Source organism: Acipenser ruthenus, chromosome 15, assembly GCF_902713425.1.
Source record: "Acipenser ruthenus chromosome 15, fAciRut3.2 maternal haplotype, whole genome shotgun sequence".
Taxonomy (NCBI): domain Eukaryota; kingdom Metazoa; phylum Chordata; class Actinopteri; order Acipenseriformes; family Acipenseridae; genus Acipenser; species Acipenser ruthenus.
Window position 1 is genome coordinate 10,691,072 of NC_081203.1, and position 18,545 is coordinate 10,709,616.

An 18,545-nucleotide genomic window follows, 5' to 3' on the forward strand; every position below is an offset into this window, starting at 1 on the left:
CAGCATTAGGAATAGCACACTGGATAGTGCATGCTTCTTTGTTATGCTTGTCTAAGGCTGGGTGTAGATGTCAGTTACATGCTTGAAGGAGTGAGTCCATATCATTAGGTAGTTACTTTGGATCCAGGACACAGTACTGACAAATTTAGTGTTTAAAATATTTTATTTTATTTATGTTTTAGAAAAATAAAATGAGACAGATCCAAAACAGGGATAAATATATCATACATTTTAAATGATAGATTAACAAAATAAATAATAAATCTCATTGTAATAACACATGAGACTAAGATTTTAGTTTATTCAGTCAGTAACATGTGTCTAATCATTGTAATAACACATGAGACTAAGATTTTGGTTTGTTCAGCTCCCATATTTTGCTAACAGTGTCTCTATCAGACATAAGAAAGTGTTCTGGGTGTGACACATTTAACACTGAATGTGTAATTAATTCATTCTGCGTATCTTTGAACCTTTCTCACCCTTTAACCCTTAGCGGTCCATTTATTCAGCGCGTCTCAGGCGCGTCAGGTCCAATTTATTTTCACACGCACAGTTTATTTTAGATGCGCTGTTCAAAAGTATTTTTTTTTCACAGTAAAACAGGTTTAAAAGGTACTGCATATCAACAGGACACTCAGTACTGCATCTCCAGCCCCGCCCCACCCCTTGTTCGCTGTATTTTTCACATACCTCTTCATAGTCGTACATACTGATAAATCATCTCCTGATCACTCGTTTTATCGCCAAACTCCTCATTAAAGTGATCCAAGTCATTATTATATTACTATAAATCTAAAAAGGCTCTGCAAATGTCCGTGATATTCTTTGAGCGCAGAAGCAGCTATCTTGTTTGTTTAAGTCCGTGTTATTGCTCTTACCCGCCCATTCTTTTTTTCTCTCGGCTCCTGTCGGTCTCACTCGTCCATTGAATGGTTTTCTCGGCTTTTTCCGGAGAAAAAACAACTAGAGACCTGTGTTTTATGTCTTTTTGATGATGTCGGACAGGAAAGGGAGAATTGTAATGTCGGACTTGGTCCAACATAGGACCGCAAAGGGTTAAAAGAAGACTTTTTTGAGTTTCTTGTCTTCTGTCAACTGCTAATATTACCATAGTATAAAGATCAAAAAGCACAAAATGCAAGTAAGAAGGATAGAGAGAAAGGAAAGAAGGAAGGAGAGAGAAAAAAGTATGAAAGAAAGATAGGAAGAAATACACGTGAAATATAGAAGAAAGCAGGGACGGAAGGGGAAGGAAAATAATGGAATAAAATAGAAAACAGCAACGGAAGAAATATCACATCTGCAATCTTTTGACTAAAATAAAATAGATTTTGGGGCTCCCGAGTGGCGCATCCAGTAAAAGCACTCGCTAGAGTGCAGGATGCGCTCTATAGCCTGGACGTCGCCGGTTCGAGTCCAGGCTATTCCACAGCCGACCGTGGACGGGAGCTCCCAGGGGGCAGCGCTCAATTGGCTGAGCATCGTCCGGGGGGAGGGAGGGTTAGGTCAGCCAGGGTGTCCTCGGCTCACCGCGCATCAGCGACCCCTGTAGTCTGGCCGGGCGCCTGCGGGCTTGCCTGTAAGCTGCCCAGAGCTGCATTGTCCTCCGACGCTGTAGCTCTGAGGCGGCTGCACGGTGAGTCTGCAGAGTGTAAAGAAGCGGGCGGCTGGCGGCACACGCTTCGGAGGACAGCTTCTTTGCCCCTCCCGAGTCAGCGCAGAGGTGGTAGCGGTGAGCTGAGCCTAAAAATAATTGGGCATTTCAAATTGGGGAGAAAATAATAAAAAAACTAATTGGCAACGACTAAATTTAAAAAAAAAAAAAAAAAAAAAAAAAAAAAATAGATTTTTAGTTTTAAAATGTGTATTTACGCACGCACACACACAATTGCCAATGGTACCAATACTGCACATGCATGTATTTTCTACTATACTGTACATGTGCATGTTAAACATCAGAAAGCAGTAAGTTGTATAGTGGTACCTTTAATAAAATACAAAAACATTATTATTATTATTATTATTATTATTATTATTATTATTATTATTATTAGCAGATACCCTTATCCATGGCGAATTACAGTTGTTACAAAATATCACTTTACAGAATATCACATTACAGATAAGAGCAGTTATAAAGTACAGTAACATCAGCAGAAAATAAGAGCAAATAAGAGCAAAATAAGGAATACAGTAAATAATTACATTTAAGAGTGAGTTCGACTAAGAGCAGTTGAACCTATAGTAGAAATAGTTGCTTATATGAGTGTGATATCCTCAACAATGTACTAGTTAATGACTAAGAGAAACAGCACGCATACACTTGCTGTAATTAACTGTTGCTTGTTTATTGTCTGAACTGGATAACACTTTTGGAGAGTGCTCAAGCTAGCCTGGATTGGAACTAGAATCTGAACAGGACGTGGTTCCCCATGACCCATGACCCCTTCAGCTATTGGAGCTATTCCAGGGATCATGTTGCATTAACTCAACTGGAATAAAACGTAACTAAAACCCAGGGGACTAAACTATCAATATTCCACAATGAGTAAAGTCCATTTAAGAGCACGTAGTAAGTATGATAGATGAACAAAAACTATTTCAAATAAGAGCAATTACAAAAACCGTGAATATGGATACCTATAAGAGTAAAATCATGTACAAGATGTAGGAAATAGTTATAATTAAGAGCAGTCACTGAATTCGGCAAGGTATGGAGCAGTTCAGTGCAAGTACTAGTACAGTTGGGTGCCATATACTCCAGTATAGTTGAGAGCTGTGAGGTTTACAGGTGCTGTCTGAACAGGTGTTTCTTGAAGAGGCGCCGGAAGGTGGTCAGGGACTGAGCAGTCCTGATATCCGTGGGTAGGTCGTTACACCACTGAGGGGCAAGAGTGGAGAAGGACCGGGCTCTGGAAGCAGGGGATCGGGGGGGATGGTACAGCTAATCTGCCGGTGGTGGAGGAGTGGAGGGAGCGAGAGGGGGTGTAGGGAGAAATTATAGTCTGGAGCAGAAAGGTCAAGACAGCAATAGGCGAGTACAAGAGTTTTGAATTATACGAGCAGCAATAGGGAGCCAGTAGAGGGAGCGGAGCAGCTGTGTAGCGTGGGAGGAATGAGGAAGGGAAGTGAGGGAAGTCAAGCTCATCAAGAAAGTGAGGTGTCCAGGAGGTTGGTAGAGAAGAGGTGATTTCAATAGCATGAAATTCAAAGGTGCTAACAGAGAGAGCAGGGGAGACAGCAAAGAGCAGGGAGGGAGAGAACAGAAGTCCTGTTCCCCCATCCCGTCCAGAGCGGCAAGAAGAGTGGGGAGAGAACAAAGAGAGAGGAGGATGGCCAGATTGATAGTGTTATCAGGGGAGATCCAGGCTTCAGTGAGAGTAAGGAAGTCAAGAGAGAGGTGAGAGGCAAAGGCAGAGATAAAGTCAGCTTTGTTGGAAGCCAAACAACAATTCCAGAGGGCACCAGGGAAAGTGCAGTTGGTGGGGGGGAGGTCAGGTTAGAGGAGTTAGATTTGTAGCAGTAGGGAGAAGCCAGAGGACAGGAACAAGAGGAGAGGATTACAGGGATATTAAAGTTAGTCATGGTAGGGAGAAGTAGAGGAAAGGATGTAGAAATGGCTACGGGAGAGGGTGCTGAGAGGGAGCCGAAAACAGAGCATTAAGTAATAAAAAGAAAAGAATGAAATGCAGATAAGTACTTGTTGCATATCATTTTCGGTAATTACTGTGTTTTACTTAATTTATGCAATATTTTATTTACACTGTAGTAGATTTTTTTTTTTTTTTTTAATTACGCGTATATTGTGCACTACAGCCTGTTGGTGTTACGTCCCGTACAAACCACAGGCTGCTTAGCTCCAGATGGCGATCCATAAAAATTCTCGTTTTAAGTTACAATCTGTTTATTTTCTGAACTGTAATTGTGTTATTCTGTATTCTGTGGAAACATAGTTTTCTCTTGTATTTTCTGCACTGGCCCGAGATCAGCTGGCGAGACGAATGGACAATGGAACAGAACAGGATCAGTTTCCTCATCAGGTCAACATATGATGTTCTTCCATCACCACAGAACCTTAATCTATAGGTAGGAAAGGCTTCGTGGTGACATTTGTGTTCGTCGTCAGCTGCATTAAGACACATTTTGACAGGCTGAAGGTGGATCTTAGCCAAGGACGGTTTGCTTGGCATCATGACCAGGTGCTGCGATGTTTGGCCTTAGCATTGAAAGACAAGCGCAGCATGACCAACAGGTTGCCACCAATGCCAGAGCGCGATGGGAGGAGAACGCAGTTGACCAGACCACACAGTTGAAAATTCATGGAACAGTGCTGAAGGTGTTAGGCTTAGTGTGGAGGCTGGAATCGGACGATTTTGGGTAGGGACGAAGGAACACTAGAGAAGCGTTCTGCAATCTGCAGCACAAATTTTTGATCTAACTGGCTTTTTAACTCCTTTTACTATTCGTGTAAAATGTCTCTTCCAAGAAATGTGGGAAAGAGGACTGGACTGGGATGAAGAGCTGCCATCAGACATGTCTGACAGATGGCAACGATGGTGTCTAGAACTGCCGCTTTCACACCACTTGTCCATACCAAGATGGTATTGTGCAGGAACGCAGGGCCGCCGAGAGCCGTCATGGGCCCTGGGGAAGGATTGGTATGTGAGAAAGACAGGAAATAGAACAGACAGGAAGAAGATAACAATACAAGAGAGAAAGAACTCCACGTGTGTTTTTATCTGCACAAACTAAGAGCTCAGTTTCACTCAAATATATATATTTTTTGTTTGTTGATACTTTATACAGGTGCTCAACACAGTTCATGACAATTACAAAGAAAAAATAAATCCAAGTTTTCACCAAATAAAGAAACCTTGTAGTCGATTATTATTTAGACTTTAGCTATGCTATAATGGGAAAAGGTGCAGTACTGTGTTTCTTGTGAACACTGCAGGGGGTTCCGGAGCATTGTAATGCTATTTGGTACAACCACACCTGCACGACATGTTTTTTTGGAATATTTGAAGAGAGTTTAGATTCATTAGATTAAACAATGCTCTGAAAATTTGAATAACATAAGAACCCTCACTAAAATAGTTGAAGAACAGTAGGCTGAGACCACATTTCATCTTACAGTAGGTCTTCATTTGTGTTGTCTTTCTGCAGCAGTTTGTAAGTGGGAATGGGGTTGCATTAGCAACTTCAAACAGACACGTCTTGTGTTATCTCGAACAGAACGCTGTTAGAGTTCAATGATACAGTACTGTGCAAAAGTTTTAGGCAGGTGTGAAAAAATGCTGTAAAGTAAGAATGCTTTCAAAAATAGACATGTTAATAGATTATATTTATCAATTAACTAAATGCAAAGTGAGTGAACAGAAGAAAATCTAAATCAAATCCATATTTGGTGTGACCACCCTTTGTCTTCAAAACAGCATCAATTCTTCTAGGTACACTTGCACAAAGTCAGGGATTTTGTAGGCATATAGTCAGGTGTATAATTAAACAATTATACCAAACAGGTGCTAATGATCATCAATTCAATATGTAGGTTGAAACACAATCATTAACTGAAACAGAAACAGCTGTGTAGGAGGAATAAAACTGGATGAGGAACAGCCAAACTCAGCTAACAAGGTGAGGTTGCTGAAGACAGTTTACTGTCAAAAGTCATACACCATGGCAAGACTGAGCACAGCAACAAGACACAAGGTAGTTATACTGCATCAGCAAGGTCTCTCCCAGGCAGAAATTTCAAGGCAGACAGGGGTTTCCAGATGTGCTGTCCAAGTTCTTTTGAAGAAGCACAAAGAAACGGGCAACGTTGAGGACTGTAGACGCAGTGGTCGGCCAAGGAAACTTACTGCAGCAGATGAAAGACCCATCATGCTTACTTCCCTTCGCAATCGGAAGATGTCCAGCAGTGCCATCAGCTCAGAATTGGCAGAAAACAGTGGGACCCTTGTACACCCATCTACTGTCCGGAGAAGTCTGGTCAGAAGTGGCCTTCATGGAAGACTTGCGGCCAAAAAGCCATACCTCCGACGTGGAAACAAGGCCAAGCGACTCAACTATGCACGAAAACACAGGAACTGGGGTGCAGAAAAATGGCAGCAGGTGCTCTGGACTGATGAGTCAAAATTTGAACTATTTGGCTGTAGCAGAAGGCAGTTTGTTTGCCGAAGGGCTGGAGAGCGGTACACGAATGAGTGTCTGCAGGCAACAGTGAAGCATGGTGGAGGTTCCTTGCAAGTTTGGGACTGCATTTCTGCAACTGGAGTTGGGGATTTGGTCAGAATTAATGGTCTCCTCAATGCTGAGAAGTACAGACAGATACTTATCCATCATGCAATACCATAAGGGAGGCATCTGATTGGCCCCAAATTTATTCTGCAGCATGACAACGACCCCAAACATACAGCGAAAGTCATTAAGAACTATCTTCAGCGTAAAGAAGAACAAGGAGTCCTGGAAGTGATGGTATGGCCCCCACAGAGCCCTGATCTCAACATCATCGAGTCTGTCTGGGATTACATGAAGAGAGAGAAGCAAATGAGGCTGCCTAAATCCACAGAAGAACTGTGGTTAGTTCTCCAAGATGTTTGGGCCAACCTACCTGCCGAGTTCCTTCAAAAACTGTGTGCAAGTGTACCTAGAAGAATTGATGCTGTTTTGAAGGCAAAGGGTGGTCACCAAATATTGATTTGATGTAGATTTGCATTTTGTTAATTGTTAAATATAAACTATTAACATGTCTATTTTTGAAAGCATTCTTACTTTACAGCATTTTTTCACACCTGCCTAAAACTTTTGCACAGTACTGTATGTTGTTAGTAAATCGTGTGCTAACTTCTTTCTCTCGTTTGCTGTGCTGACTGGATTTTTTGTTTCTTTTTTTTGTTTGTTATTGCCGTTTGTCTGTTCCTAACATCTATCTGCTTAGTCTGCCTTATCCCGTAGTACCTCTTCCGTACCCCTCACCCTCAATCAAGAGTTTTCCTTGCCAAGCAAATCACCTTTTCCTACCATGCAGGATATCGCTGAGAACGGATATTCTGTGGCAACGGACGAAATGCAACCGAGGGTCACCGCATCCCCGTCGACAGAGAGGAAGGAGGGAAAACAGAGGGAGGAGCGCAGGCCAATCACAGTGCATTTTGGGCAGGTGGGTGGAGCTCTATTTTTCTTTCATCTCTTTTCATTGCATTTTCTTTTACAGCAAAAAAAAATAACTGAAGCCCCTCGTAACTTAAAGTAGTCGTAGCTAACAAACTATCATGTGCGCTCCCCGTTCTCCCTGTGAGTCTCAAGCACTAGTGTCCAACATAGTGCTCAATACCTGCTAGGAACTGGCTGTGATGAGGGGTCCTGCGCCAAAAGGGAGGCCACTAAATGAAAGGTCAGTTATCTGCAGGTAATGGCTGATGAGGAGAATATTACTGCTATTGTAAACCCAGAACTGAAGACTGTTTTAAAATGTGTTTTTAAGTTTATTTTGAGTGCTGTTTTGTAAGTTTCAAGATTCTAAAGTCCTGTTGGATTTCGGAGGGCATGGATTGGCTTAGATGATCCATAAGGTTAATAAGGTTAATAATGTAATTCATGGTAATTATGAGTAATTCTCAAGTATTAAAACAGCATTTTATTTGTATTTATATGATGGTAACTTATGTCACACTAACTGAGAGTCAGTCGTTTCCTTTTCTTTAATTGGAAAACATCTTGAAAGCTGTCGGCTGTGTAGATTCTGTTTCCAAGGCCTGTTTGATGACTTTATTTCCATTCCATAATGGTAAACAGATACACTGATGGGAGACGGCATCACATAATTTGCTCCAAGATTACTGACTGTTTCCTCCAGACTTGCTGACAGGTTAAAACTTTATTTCACCAGCTGTCAGGGAGTACTCTGGCTGCTGGCAGCCCTGCCAGCGGCAGCCTGTGCTTCACTTCTTAAACAGAAAGGAAAACAGGACAACTAATTAGACTTGAAAATACAATAAAATGGTTCAACTTTTGCCTAATTTTACCGTCACTCAGAGCTGATTTTGACACACAGCTATTTACCATGCATGTATTTACAAAGGCAGCAGATTCAATGGCTAGATAATGCAGTGAAGTACTTCACTTGCTTGCATGCCTTTTACCTCAGGAGAGATGTATTTGACCATTACTCCACAAAACTTCTCTACGCAATTCAGTACTATTGTCAGCTAGAGAGAAACCAAAAGCGCTAACCTTGTAAAAGCTGCACAGACTAGTACATTCCAAAACACTACCCGAAAAAAACACCACCCGCAGAAGCAGCCACGCATACACAACACACATCACATAATTATAAATGGCCAAAGAAACAACTTTTAAAATGCTGCAATACATGTCAAAAATACTATTAGCTTACGTTCTTCTGAAGTACCTGCTTCATTATGTGTACAGTACGTTTATCTCCTCTGTCAGAAAATAATCCATAACAAAAAACAGTTTTGGAAATGGAATTACAGTTTTATCAGAATAAATATAAGTGATATGATATTATTATTGTTTGCTTGCATTAATTATTTAAATATTTCTACAGAGTTTATGTAACATTTTAGTATACTTTTGGCCTGTTTCTCACATTTCTGTATTCCACAAACTAAGTGGGATTGTCAGTTGGTAGCGGCCCGCGCACAGTTGTGTAGTGTACAGTGCAGAGAAATATTTAAGGATGGTTTTGTGGTGAGAGGAGGGAAACGCTGTAGCCCCGCAGCAAAGGAGGATGTCGTCATGAAGTGGGTACTTCAGTGAAAGGAAAGCGCAGGAAATCTGCTGAAAAGTACAGTATTTGTAAATGGGGTTTGCTTGACTTAGAAAGCGCGGTGATCCCCGGCCGTAGTGTGTGGTGTGTGCAGAAGAGCAGCCGTCCACGCTCTGCAGGCATCTGGCAGGGTTACATCTTCCATTCAGATAAAAGCCCTCTGCAGGTCTACTGTCACAAACTGAGAAATATCATTTCTTGAACATTGAACACTACATAACCAGACAGTTACATTGTAAAAACTTGGGCACTACCAGTGGTTTTACTGCTCTTCTATGGAAATTACTTTGTGATCCACATCTTGTTACCTCATGTATCACCGTGGCACAAGCCACCCCAGTGTAATTGCACAGTTATTACACCATTAGCAGCAGGAGCTATTGGTAGATCCCTTTCAAGTATGAAGTGTAAACATTACCAAATGGGTATTTACCGCCTAAAGACCCCTGAACTGAAAACTTTGTACCAAAGCTGCTTTTTGAGATCTCAGCACCATTTTTCCTTTCAAGACTGACATGATCAGAGAGCCTTGTTCAGGTAAGTACATTGTTGATTATATCTGTATATATTTAGCATTTTGTGTTTTTACAGTTTGTATGCTGTATTTAATAGTTCTTCTATTTACGTGTGTTTTTGCACTACAGTCTGTTGCTAGTTACGTCCCTCTGCGACCTTGTGCCCCGCGTGAAACCAGCGGCTCGAGTCGCTCCTTCCCAGGGACCCAGCAACATAAGTCGGCTGACTTTGTGCTCTCCCCCCAGGCTACATAGCTCCGACTGGAGCTTATTTTATTTCTTGTTTCTGCTAATTAGCACCATACAAGACGTTTTATATTATTTATGTAATTGTTAAATTACTTTTTTTGTTGAGAAAATCTTTTGTCATTGTGTTGTTTCTGTCTTTCAGATAATCCCGCGCAGGCCTGTCTGTAACGTGGCGCTTGCACGCGTGCAGTAAGAGCAGCTGCTTGCTTCAGCAGCAGCATTGTGCAGGACCGAGATACTCACTTCAGCACTGTTGTTAGTTTGCATCAAAACCATAGTATCTCGAAGCCGTTTTAGTGACAGCTATTTTAGCATCACCATTGCGAAGGCTGTTAGTTCATTCTAATAAGCAGGCTTCCCTCAGTCTCGTGTTGGTACTGACTGAGTGGTTTTGCCAGTAAGTTTTACAGGTATTGTACGTTGCCACCCGCGGTAACTGCAATCTGGTATACCTGTACAGAACCAGTACCGAGATCACGGACCCACTCCCGATCCCGAACCAGTACTAAACTGGGACCAAGGTTACCGCACCAGTACCCGGTGCCAAACCAAGCCGCGTCTGATCCCGACCCGGGAACACATTTAACACTGAATGTGTAATTAATTCATTTTGGGTATCTTTGAACCTTTCTCACCCTTTAACCCTTAGCGGTCCATTTATTCAGCGCGTCTCAGGCGTGTCAGGTCCAATTTATTTTCACATGCACAGTTAATTTTAGACGCGCTGTTTAAAAGTATTTTTTTTCCACAGTCAAACGGGTTTAAAAGGCCCTGCATATCAACAAAGCACTCACTAGGCATCTCCAGCCCCGCCCCACCCTTTCGTTCGCTATAGCTTTCACATATGCTAAGAAATAAATAATAATAATAATAATAATAATAATAGTCGTACATACCGATCAATCATCTCCTGCTCACTCGTTTTATCACCAAACGCCTCAATAATGCGATCCAAGTCATTATTTTATTACTATAACATCTCAAAAAAGCTCTGTAAATGTCCGTGATATTCTCTGAGCGCTGATGCAGTACCATCCAGCTTGTTTCCTTATGACCTCCCCTATCTGAGATACGTCCTTTTTATTAATTTTTTTTTTTTTTTCGGCTTGTCTCGGCTCCTGTCGCTCCCACTCGGCCATTGAATGGTTTTCTCGGCTTTTTCTGTAGAAAAAACGACTAAAAACCAGTTTTTTGCATCTTTTTGATGATGTTGGACAGGAATAGTCCAACATCATCATAGGAATAATTGCAATGTCGGACCAGGTCCGACATAGGACCGCAAAGGGTTAAGGCCGGCCGGTGTCGAACTGGTACCAACTCAGTGTTAAGTACACCGAACTGACCCGGTACCATACTGATACTGACCCGGTTCTGACCCAGTGCCAAAACCATCAAACTGGTACCAAAGTCACTGAACCAGTGCAGAACTGACCAGTACTGACCCCATGCCGCAGACACCGAACTGGTACAGAAACAGTACCGAAGTCACTGAACCTGTGCAGGACCTCGAAGACGCCTATTTCCACATCCCCATAAAACCAGAGCAGAGGAAGTCCCTGTAGTTCGCCTTCCAAGGAACCCCGTGTACGAGTTCTGTGTCCTGCCATTTGGCCTCTCCTTAGCTCCACGTGCATTTTCGAAGTGCATGGAAGTTATTTTGGCCATCAGAGTACTCAACTATCTGGACGACTGGCTAATCTGAGTCTCCAGCACAGGTAGGGGCCCACGTGGAACTTGTCACCAGCCACTTCCAACGGTTGGGCCTTAAGGTGAATTGTGCGAAGAGTCAGCTGACACCTTCTAAAACAGTTTTCTATCTGGGAGTATGCTTGGACTTTGGTTCCATGCTCGACACTCTGTCAGACAGCAGAGTGCAGAGAATGGCGCTCTTTCAGCTCAACAGAGCACTAACAGTAGTGACGTTCCAGAAACTTCTGGGCCTGATGGCAGCAGCTTTCCAGACCCTTCCATTGGGTCTCCTGCATATACGCCTTCTGCAGGCCTGGTTCAACGGCAGGGTTTTTCAGGCCACGTTTAACCGCAACCGCCTATTGACAGTGTCCCACCTCTGTCTAAGGGCACTCTCTTGGCGGAAACACCCGGCCCATCTACACCTCGGCATAGCACTGGCAGTGTCACCAGAAGGGAGGTCGTCGCCACGGACATGTCCAGACTGGGCTGGGGTGCTGTGTGGAATGGCCAAGACGTGCAAGGTGTGTGGAACCCCCCATGGAAGGGTCTCCATATCAGTGTTTTAACGGTGCAGGCAGTTTATCAGGCCTTGCAGAATTTTTTGCAGGAGGTTCAAGGGAAACATGTGCTTGTCCGCACAGACAACACGACAGTTGTGGCCTACATCAACCAGTGGGTTTCAACCCTCATGCAGCTCCTGATAGGCCAGCTGTGAAGACTGCTGATGCACCGTCATCTGCTCAGCCAGGTGCGGGTTACCGTATGGCATCCCGACCCATCGAGCCTGCAGCTCTGGGTCTGGCCTCTGAACGGCTGCATTTGAGTCACCTGGGACTTCTAACACATTTATTGTCACTCCCAGTATGGCTACAAGTGTGGCGTCATCCAGATGTTGTACCTACCTCGTGGGTTTGACTCCACGACTTGTCCCATGGTAGTTATACTGCGATTTCTGCAGGACCTTTTTGACTAAGTGAAATCCCCCTCCACGTCAAAGGCCTATCTGGCAGCTATTTCATCTTGCCATGTCGATTGACTCTGTCTCCCCAGGAGCTCACTTCCTGGAGGGGCCATTTTTGAAACGGACTGCGGCTTCATCCGCCTATGAATGACATTGTCCATCGCTGGACTCATGAAGCCTCCATTTGAACCCCTGTGGATAGCTGAAATTGCTATCTTTTAAAGCGGCTTTCTTGCTTGCTATCACCTCTGCAAAGCGGGGGAGAGAGATGCAGGCATTCTCTAACATGAAAGCCTGCTTATTTTTTTTTACAGAGGCCAATCCTGCCTTCTTGCAGAAGACTATCTCAGCTTTCCATGTCAACCAGTCTGTGGAATTAGAGGCTTTCCATCCACCTTTCCAGTCTGACAGGGAACAACCGCTCGATACGCACTGTCCAGGCTTATTATGTTGACAGGGCAAAAAGTTGGAGGCAGTCTAAACAATTTTTTGTCTGCGATAGGGCAAAGTCTCGTGGTCAAGCCCAGTCTATGCAGCGGCTGTCCAAGTGGGTAGCAGACACGGTCAGGACTGCCTATGAGCTGGCCAACTTGCCCCCTCCAGAAAAGCTTATTGTCCATTCCACCAGAGGCCAAGGAACTATGCAATGCAGTAGTGTGGGCTACTCCCTAAACCCTTACTAGGTTCTACAGACTGAATGTTGTGATTCCTCAAAATCCTAGTTTTGGAACTAGAGTGTTTAGGGTGGCTTCCCAGTCAACCTCATACAACACAGGCATAGAGGTGAAATCCACCCTTTTTTTTACCCTAGCTACTTGTTACTGGGGTTCCGAATGGTAACGCACAGGGCAGTCTCTCAGTTTAGCCTTGTATCATTCCAGTCATTCTGCAATCTTGCCCTTGCGACGGCTTGGGTATATTCACCCATTCAGTAATGGTTACATTTCGTACTTGAAAGGGAACGTTAGGTTATTATCATAACCCTGGTTCCCTCAAATTGTTTAACAAGCCAGGTAGGTATAAAAGGACCGGTTTCAAAGACAATAGCTGTCTGTGTGAAGGTAAGGAACTGTGTACAGACCCGAATGCGGTGTACGTTAAAACAAAGTATATTAAATCTGTGATTTGTTAAATGAAGCCGTGTTCCCACTGGAAAATTGACACTGTGGAACAAATACAATACAGGTATCGTCCTGTTTAAACCCATGTTGTGGAGCGTGCTTTATCCACCCTACTTTTAGCAAACAGTATGAAATGCTAAATTGAAACTGCAAGCCCTTTCACGTGTTACATTTGAAATGTGTAGTACTAATTGTTGAAATGATTGGTTGCGTAATAAAATGGTATTTGCTTTTCTGTTGAATTGATCTGACTCACTGTGGTTTCGTTAAGGAATCCCGTTTTCTGTGGATTCGTAGCACTAACTGTTAATTCATTAATTAACAATATGTCTGCCCCGCACTCCCCTTCTCTTCAAAGCCACTCAGCCATTTTTTGTTAGTATATTTGTAGAATGAATCAATCAGACGATCAAAGGGTCACAGACATGTTTCATAATACGGTAAAGGCCAAGAATTGGTTGAGTGTGTAGACTGAACTGCTTCCTCAACCCTCAGAGAGGTGTCTGCGTGCCTGGACAGGCTGGAGGCACAATGACAGGGCAGAGTGGGAAACACTGACTGTCTGAGCTGCTCCCTCACCCCTCAGAGAGGCTGCTGGCACAATGACAGGGCAGAGTGGGAAACACTGACTGTCTGAGCTGCTCCCTCACCCCTCAGAGAGGCTGCTGGCACAATGACAGGGCAGAGTGGGAAACACTGACTGTATGAGCTGCTCCCTCACCCCTCAGAGAGGCTGGAGGCACAATGACAGGGCAGAGTGGGAAACACTGACTGTCTGAGCTGCTCCCTCACCCCTCAGAGAGGCTGCTGGCACAATGACAGGGCAGAGTGGGAAACACTGACTGTATGAGCTGCTCCCTCACCCCTCAGAGAGGCTGCTGGCACAATGACAGGGCAGAGTGGGAAACACTGACTGTATGAGCTGCTCCCTCACCCCTCAGAGAGGCTAGAGGCACAATGACAGGGCAGAGTGGGAAACACTTGACTGTCTGAGCTGCTCCCTCACCCCTCAGAGAGGCTGGAGGCACAATGACAGGGCAGAGTGGGAAACACTGACTGTCTGAGCTGCTCCCTCACCCCTCAGAGAGGCTGCTGGCACAATGACAGGGCAGAGTGGGAAACACTGACTGTATGAGCTGCTCCCTCACCCCTCAGAGAGGCTGCTGGCACAATGACAGGGCAGAGTGGGAAACACTGACTGTCTGAGCTGCTCCATCACCCCTCAGAGAGGCTGGGAGGCACAATGACAGGGCAGAGTGGGAAACACTGACTGTATGAGCTGCTCCCTCACCCCTCAGAGAGGCTGCTGGCACAATGACAGGGCAGAGTGGGAAACACTGACTGTCTGAGCTGCTCCCTCACCCCTCAGAGAGGCTGCTGGCACAATGACAGGGCAGAGTGGGAAACACTGACTGTATGAGCTGCTCCCTCACCCCTCAGAGAGGCTGGAGGCACAATGACAGGGCAGAGTGGGAAACACTGACTGTATGAGCTGCTCCCTCTCTGTGGATAGGTCTTCAGGTCATAGTGTTGACAGCACATTTCAACAAGCGCTTTAAAAATACAAAATACTACAAATTAATAAGGGCTGTTCTCACAGAGCACTGACCTCGACTGCAATGTGCCGGTTGACCCACATTTTCACAAGGTCATAAATCAGGACCTAATTGACCTGTCGTTTGCAATGTGTGCAGGTTTCTCGTGCGCATTTTAGTAAAAAAAAAACACATACAAAACCCAATTAAATAATTATGTATTTCTGGAAGTGGAGACAAGCTACAGCTATGTGTATTTAAGTAAACTATGTATTTATTCTTAACCAGATATGCACAATTCACAAGTTGGCTCAATAAAGTAATGTATGGAGTGGTTGTCACAAATTTCTGGACTAGAAGGGCTCTTGTTGTTCTGAACACCCCAGAATCCTGGTAATCTAATCCAATTGAAAAGGAGAAGAGTACTTGGAGTTTAGCACCACATTGTGGAGACACAGCCAGATTCAGACAATAGACTTTGATTGTCAGCCTGGGCTGTTTACTGTCTGAAGAAGTGCCCATCCTGTCAGCGTACTTGAATGCAATGTGCGCTTCACCCTGTTAACAAATACATGCAGCCCCCTGTCCAGCTTCTCAGTAAAACAACCTTTTCAAAGAATGAGGGATCCCACATTTTAAACTGTAGCTTGATTAATTTATTAGCTGAACCTGGTCAGATTGGAAGACTCGCCTGTCTTATTACCTGAATGTAACTAAAGAGAACATCCTTTATAGCCGGAGACAGCAGGAACACCGAACGATTCTGGATGCTTTTATTTTTCAGATATTAAAATTATGAAATTAATTCTGTTAACTTGTCACATTCATACTTGCGGGTCACTGAACTTTTAAGGCTTCAGTAAGATAGCTATGCCTGCTGCCCTTACAAAGCAAACCAACATTTTAACTGTGTTTTTTTTTTTTTAATCTAAGAAAATAAATGTCAAAGCAGTCTTGGGTGCTGGAGAAGGTTCTTTATGCAGATGAGGAAGCATTTTTTTAGCGTTTGTCACTTGTTTTACACATCTGAAAACATTCTGCTAGCAAAGCGCAGGGAAGGCAGTATTCTTTTTTAAATGCATGCATGGGGATTAGGGTCGAGCCCCACATATCAGTGATGCAGTCTGCTCACGAGTGCAGCGGCAGCTCGCTAAGCCTAGCCGGAGTGGTGAGAAGCCTTAATTGAGACATGCTGTCAAAGTGACAAACACATTTGCATACAGTCTATTTATTTTTGCCGGAAAGGGCCTCACTTTGCTGTTGGTTGAACATTTCTAATCAGCTCTCAGTAAGCGAGTCTGTAGAGCTGGCCTGCACTGCGTTTTCAAGAGATGACATGACATGGCAAAAGGGGGGTGGGCTGGGATTTTTAATCACACATTTCTTTGTCTTCATTTCTTTATTTCTTTGTATCTGTTTTTTTCTTTATTTTTCTCTTTATTTTACTCCATGAAACTAACCGTTTTAAAAAAACATTTAAAATGGCAGTCTTCTACTTTAGGCTGTTCTACATTGAATTGAGGCGCACAATCGCTATGACGATCAATAATACATTCATTGTTGAACTTTTTTTTTAACTAGAAATGTATAAAACAACTTTATTGTTGCTGGGATGCAACCTTTATGAGATACCTGTGTTGCTGCTGTTCAGATATCCTTGAAAGCACAATCAGCAACAGATCATTTAATCTTCTAACAGTAAGGTGTTTGGATATCTGTATTGTGATGAAAATGCACATTCACTGCATACATTCTTCTTGTGGTGCTAATGGTGGATTTGACTACTGCTGACCACTGACAATTGCATTGTCCCAGTTATTTAGTGTAATTAAGTGTCAACTGTATCAGTGACCTTGCAGTTTAAACTTGTAATGTACAGCATTGTATTTGAAAAACTACAGTACATTGCCAAAACAAGTAACGAATCAGTATGCAACGCAATGAAAGGGAGACCAGTGGTAATGTTGATATGCTATTAGACCTTGGTTACAACAACATAAAGCATGCTGAATCATACCTAGTGCTTTTATTTAAACATGTAGCAATGTCACTTGATCTGACTGTATTATACAGTAGTATTTTTAAAATAAATTTAAACATTGTTTTGCATTGTGATTGTGAGAAGCTACGGCTTTACAATTCTGAAATTCTGAACTAAAGGCCTGGATATACTGTATAATACATTGTACTGCTAAAAGACCATCGCTTCTCGTGCTCACTTTACAGTACCTGCTGGTTAGAGCAGGCGGTTTTTAACACAGTTTTGGAAAGACGGGGTAGGATTATCCTGTCCAATTTGTACAGCGCATGGAAGGTACTGTGAGAATTCATATTGCATGTGGTTTTTAAATGCATGGTGGCACTATGGGAAGGTATAGTATTTCTGCCAGATTTGATGGTAGTTGATATTTATTGAATAGAGGATTGCAGATAGCAATACAACATACAGTAGCCACGTCCTTGTCACATACGCTTCATAGCTGAGGCTAAACTTTTCTTTTGGGCTGGCAATTACGATAAGGCCTTATAGAACATGTGATCTGATTTCAGACACAAATTAAATCATGTTATTAAGGCCAGGCAAGGGACCAAATAAAAGTGGCCTTAATGGGGGGTGGACTTACTACATAATTAATTATACCGATTTCTACCGATTAATACTTTAATGATTAGTTTAACAGTTTTCTTGATATTATTTATTTCAGTTTCCTTGGTAGCTTGTTAGTCTGATTAGAAAGGTAATTTAATAGTATGTTAAAAAGAAACCACTGGTGTCTGTCGGCTTGCTCATTGAAATCATTATGTTATTAACTTGAAAACTTGATGACCTACGCTGGGGCAGCTGCAAGCAGTCAGAGTGTGGCCAAACAAAAAATATACACACTATTGTTCTTCTTATATTACGGTTATCTTCATCTATAAGGTTGCAAAAACAATCTGTCCCATTTCACATACAAACACAGTGAAGTGGGTTTATCTTTAAATCACATTAGGAGAGGTGAGAGCAGTTATAACAAACAGATCTGTTTAAACTAGTATATTTGAAATTCTGGAATTTATGGTGTGACACATCCGAAAGTAGAAAATATTAAAAGCATGATAATTGTGATTATTTAGTCTTTTTAGTATGCATTGTCTCACTGTTCATCGTCTATTGCAGTGGTGTGCAAAGTGTGTGGGAAATTATGTTTCAAGTGGCAAGTGTCAGTGAAACTACAGTGAACAAAGCCTAAATGGCAGCTTCCATTTATGGGGCGACAAGTCTAAAATGTATGCTAAGAAAAGGGGACGTCATATAAAAAGTTTGCGCACCTGTGGTGGGTTATGGGAGGAAGTGATGTGATACAGAAGTGATGGAGACAGGAAGCACGTAGTTGGGGTTGGTTTTTTTTATTTATAACTCCCACAAGAAACTGCCTCTGTTACCAGCTATGGTAAGCAGAGGCTTGAAATGAAAAACAAATAGTCCAAACAAAAGAGAAACACTGCCACAGGGTTTTCCAATGATCCACAACAAGCAGGTGGCTCGGGCTCCCTCTTCAACACAACAGGACAAGTAATTCCTGCAGCTTCCCAGGATCTCAGGGAAAATCCAGACTCGAAGGCAGCCGGTCTGGGAATCCTCAGTCTGAATATACGCAAAACAAACAAAAGCACAAAACTCACAGAGCT

General features: G+C 43.0%; 1 protein-coding gene across 4 annotated transcripts in view; it reads left to right on the plus strand.

Moving 5' to 3' along the window:
* LOC117422328 (DENN domain-containing protein 1A-like) overlaps positions 1-18,545 on the plus strand; it is a 366,743-nt gene that overhangs the window by 300,987 nt on the left and 47,211 nt on the right. For all 4 annotated transcript variants that reach the window (XM_058987167.1, XM_058987163.1, XM_058987165.1 and 1 more), the window contains one exon: positions 7,037-7,168. In XM_058987167.1, coding sequence (XP_058843150.1) covers positions 7,037-7,168 — 132 coding nt within the window. The remainder of the gene's footprint in view (positions 1-7,036; positions 7,169-18,545) is intronic.